This window comes from Nanorana parkeri, unplaced genomic scaffold (genome assembly GCF_000935625.1).
Source record: "Nanorana parkeri isolate BGI_ZX_2015 unplaced genomic scaffold, ASM93562v1 scaffold389, whole genome shotgun sequence".
In the NCBI taxonomy this organism is placed as follows: Eukaryota; Metazoa; Chordata; class Amphibia; order Anura; family Dicroglossidae; genus Nanorana; species Nanorana parkeri.
Window position 1 is genome coordinate 391687 of NW_017306657.1, and position 5020 is coordinate 396706.

The window sequence follows — 5020 nt, forward strand, 5'->3', positions numbered from 1 at the left end:
CCTATGTGTCTTGCTGTAGGTCCGTCTCCCAGAGTCTCCTTGGGAATTGCTGCAACATGCAAAGCGGAACATCATTGTTACTTTTACAACAGGATTCCCCCATTCTGGGCCTGTATAGGGGTGAGTGCAGCATTTACATGGGCTCCACATATTTTACATTTGATGGGTGCTCGTACCAAAGTGAAGACAGGATCAGTGCTGATTTGATCTTTTTTTTTTATGAACTAGCTCAATGCAGACATCTGCTATCCTCAGCAGTCACACATATACCCCCATTTAAATGTATATGGAGCAGGGAAAAAAGTTCTAAATCTTTACTTACCCACAGAAGGAGGCATTACACTTCAAACATATCTGAAGCTGGAACACCTCTTTAAGACTAAAGGATTTATCTGCTTCGAACAATATGAACAGTATTGACCTCGCAGGCTTGAACTCGTGCTCCTAACTAAATGCAGGACAACATCAGACGACAGGAGCTTGAGCAAAGTCCGACATTAGGCACCACTCACTTATTCTATTTAACTTGAGCACATTTCTCCGGCCTCAAAGGATAAACATGTTAGTTAGTGATAAATCCAGTGACCGAGTTCTTACCTTGGACTCGAAGTCCACAATACGCTGAACAAAACTATCTCTGCAAAGCTCTCAAGCTCCTATTTAACTGAACCCATTGCAGCCTGATAGTCAGAAGTGCTGAAGTTATAACCCGTTCCTTTGTGTTACTCCAAAGCTGCCGGCCCTTCAAAGAAATAACTACTCAAAGCTGCAATACATCACCAAGAACCGGCAGACAACACAGAAGAAGATCCAACGGTTGGAAATCTGCACTCTTCTTAAAACTTATTTGCATGTAATTCTGGACATTGATCATTTGGCCTGGAGAAAAGTTTCATCAAAGCTTTGTGTCGGCCTGCGGATTCCACAGACTTTGTAATAATTAATTGCCGATTTCTAGGAAAAGTTCTCAAAGAAAGTGGATGCGCACCATGTCCAGAAGTTGGCTTTCAGCCTGATCTTTATTAGAGACTCGGTCTGAATCACTAAGTAAAACAATTTTGAGAACTCGTTGGTTTGGAACAACATATTTCTCAGCATCATCTAGTTATTCACAAGATATAAAAAGCAAACTTAAAATAATTGCTGCACTTTGCCATAAGCAAATCTTACAAGGGATGGTAGTAGATGCACAAGGGGCAATTGGTACAAGTATCGAGTGGGACGTCCATTAACTGTACTGGTGTCTAGAAACTGGCCAACAAGAATTCTGAGGGCTCCCTGGCATCATGGACCTGCCGTCTGTAGACGCTGAGATTGGAGTCAGCCCGGGAGAATGTCTCATCTGTTATGAAGCTTATCAGATCTCTTCAAAGTCACGATCACCCAAGACCTTGCAGTGTGGGCACACGCTGTGTCTCCAATGTCTAATGAAGTTGGTGTGCCACAGCTTGCTGATGACTTTCGCAGTGTGCCCGTTCTGCCGCTGTGTCACCATGATACCCGAAGAAGGGGCCCAAGCCTTAAAGACGGATGAGGAGACCTTACGCAGGTCTTCTGTGGCCACCGTGTTCAGCACCACCTCTGATGATGCATTGTATGAGAATGCAGAGTTTTCCAACCAATCACTAACACTTTCTGAAGGCCACACTCAATCACCTAGACTGTCCATCTTTACAGTTAGTGATGTCCTGGTCCCTGACCAGGGCCAGATATGGGGTGGAAGATACATGCATGAAATCCGGAGCACTTATCTTCTCGGCATCAGCCGTCGGGTAGCATTGTCTGAAGCCCATCCATCTCCAACATCAAATTCTTTCTCTGCAGACAGTTTAAGACTTTGCTTAGCTTTGGGGCTGATCATCGGTCTTGGTTGCATCTTCTTCCTTCTTATATTCTTCAAATAAGCACAAACTCCCCACAAACAAGACACCAAGGAGGATATCTGCCATCTTGCCAAGCAAATACAACTGGTGAAACTGTCAAAAGCCCTAAACTAGACTGCTCTAACCATGTCACATTCGGCAACTTAAGCACCCTCCATCAGCCAGAAAGGAGCCATTAGCCCCAGTACATTCACAGTTTCAGTTTGTCAGTGTTTGACGGGTAATCGATTGTCTAAACCAGCCCTGATCTGCACAGTTCAAAACAAAAGGTGATATACAGAGGGTGTGTATATAAAATGTGGTAGTATGTTTGCTGTACAATGGAAGCACCACCGCCGCAGTGATGGCTGTATGTCTTTTCACCCCAGGATCATTCACAGCTACATATTCTTACAAGACACACCAAACTTGAGCAACACATGCTGTGTCCATCATTTACATTCACCAATGCTGTACTGCGCAAGCAGGACATTTTTTGTTGCCGAACAAAAAAAAAACAACAAACTGTTGGAGGTTCTTCCAAATACTTTAAATAGAATTCAGCACTCCTGACAGCCCCTCGAGATGGGTGCAAAGTACTAAAGATCTTCCAGCCCCCACACTGGAATTCAGTAAAAGGGACAGCATATTTGACAGTGACCTGCCGAGAGGTGGACACCTTGTATTGTGGGACGGGGAAATGGTAAAAAGGGGCTGGCTAGATAACTGCATACTGTGTGCACAGCAGCCTCAGAGGCTCTCAGACAATGCTGAAGACACATTTAACAAAAGGTAACTAACCATCGCTGCCATCTTGTGTGCTGTCCTCACCCTTGCTAGTTTATTGTGTAAAATAGGCACAAGTTACAAAGCATTAGCACGAAGATGCAGCTCTGTAATTTAGACATGAGACTGCCATTTTCAAATCGCATTGCACTTAGCTAAAAATAACTTACTTTAAAAAGCTGTGCTAGCTTTGTGAATTGGGCCAAATGTATGCTTCGTGGTGCCTATAATCTTAAGGAGTATTTGAGTTCTGAAAGAGCTGTACGCTGAGAACAGTCATAAATGAAATTCCAGCTGCAGGACAAAAAATTAAGGTATGTGGTTGCCATAGGCAACACAGATGCTTTCCTTTCAGACATTCTCGATCAATGCGCTAATTGTGGTCTGTCAATGTGATAACCTGTTGGGCTGTGTTACTATATTATGTCATTGCATGGCTTGTGATTGTATTATACTGTCTACTGATACTATGAAAAGGTAGAATAAAACTGTCCTATGCCAATTCTTTCAGCAAACGCTCTACCTTTATTTATAAGCCAAATAAGTCAGGTCATTCACAGGAACCTTTGTTCTGAGATGATAATGCTTGGCTGCTGTGGCTTGAATCGCATCATATGGGATTATTTAGGAAGACAGAACAATGACGTAACTGTGGCTGAAGTGTAATCTCATTGGTTGTTCTGGGTTATTGAGCAGCACTTGTTTTGCAGGGTAGAATACAAATGTTCTGGCAATAAACACTAAAAGGCTGCATTTAAAAAGCAGAGAATCTGACATTCATCAAACATTCACTGCAGATGAACCTTCCTGGTGCCTGTGTTTTAGAAGAGAATGAATAAATCATCTCCAAAGAATATTTGGTGAAAGTCACATGTACTGCTTTCTAGTTATGAGACAAATGGCGACATACCCATGCCACCATTACACAAGAGTAGTACAAGGGCTATTTATTGATGTCTCTTGGGACGGTGGAGAAGGCGTGAACCTCTCGGTTCTTATATTGCTGTTTTGTATCCTGTTGCAGACAGTTCTCCTCACTTCCTGTCATAAGGCAGCCAGAACCATTACTAGGGGCTTCCACCATCCCTGCCGGCATTTTAGTTATTTTATATTATTATATATAGTGCCAACAGTTTGCACAGCGCTTTACAATATAAGGAAGACATTACAATCACAAGACAAGATGGTAAGGAGGGCCCTGCCCATGAAGGTTTATATTATGGGGAATTCAACAGTTGGAGCTGAAAACAGACATCATACAGACTTCCGAGGGATGTAAATCCAGAATGCAGAAAACAAAGTCAATATGAAGCTGTTTTATTTCAGCATAATGTGCTTCTGGCTACTACAAAGAACAATGATATGTTTGTAATACAGATATGATCAGTAACAGTAACTTCCGTTATCGATTGATACCATGATCAGATGGCATCAAAACAGGACACAGAAAGAGGAACCATTTTTCTGTACTGTGCTGCTGTCAATGCCTTCTTTTTGCAAATTTTGCACTTATAAACGAACCTTCTGCAGTGCATTATGGGTCATTGATTAACTACCGCAGTGCATTGCGAGCTACATTGCTTTTTGCCATCATTTGGGTCAGACTCTGCTTCAGCAGTACGCTATGGGCTGATTTGTTCATCCAGCAATGTGCTGAGGGTCCTTGTAGTTTGGCACTGCAATACAGGTCTGGCTGCTCTTCCTGCAAAGCATTGTGGGTTTTCACATTCGGCTTTGCAAAAATCCAGTTATTGATGTAGACAATCCAGTGTGCAGGCAACAAGATGGCTGAGCGGCCCTCTACAATGAGCACATAAGACAGAAGTAGGTTTGTATTCTTGGCTCTGGCACTGCCAAGCAACACTGAGATGGCTTGCAGGTTCCAGCGTGCAGAGGTCGCTTTAGGACCCTCTCTGTCCATAGTGCTGCTAGCCACACGTTTGTCTCCTTAAGTATTGGGACTTATAAATGTTGTCTCAAAGATAGACACCTACTGTGTGTCATTATTACCCTAACCAATCCAAATCATCTTCCTCGTCCTCATCATCACCAAAGAGAGGGGCTGGAGGTGGATGACCCTTCAAGCTCTGGAAAGAGAACAAACACCATGCAAAACAATAAGCAATGATTGAAGAAATAAAACTCAACTTTAGACATACAGCTTAGTAAGAAAGAGCAAGCAGACATGGGGAACGTCCCTATTTCTAGGACTGTATCTCTAGGGACTGTCTTGGAGTTGCACAAACAAGCTGTAACGTTTTGACTTTCTGTCCATCTCCATCACATCTCCCGATGCTGGATAGAAATAGTATAAAGATATATACAGGAATGTGATCAGAGAATCTAACTCAGTCTCTTTCCCCCCCCCCGCT

The 5020-nt window shown here is 42.9% G+C and overlaps 1 protein-coding gene across 1 annotated transcript in view; it reads right to left on the bottom strand.

Annotated features, from left to right (window-relative positions):
- Positions 1 to 4589: 4589 nt before the first annotated feature.
- FKBP15 (FK506 binding protein 15) overlaps positions 4590 to 5020 on the bottom strand; it is a 44468-nt gene continuing 44037 nt past the window's right edge. The window contains 1 exon segment of the mRNA XM_018559332.1: positions 4590 to 4735. Within this exon segment, the coding sequence (XP_018414834.1) occupies positions 4655 to 4735 (81 nt within the window). The 3' untranslated portion in view covers positions 4590 to 4654.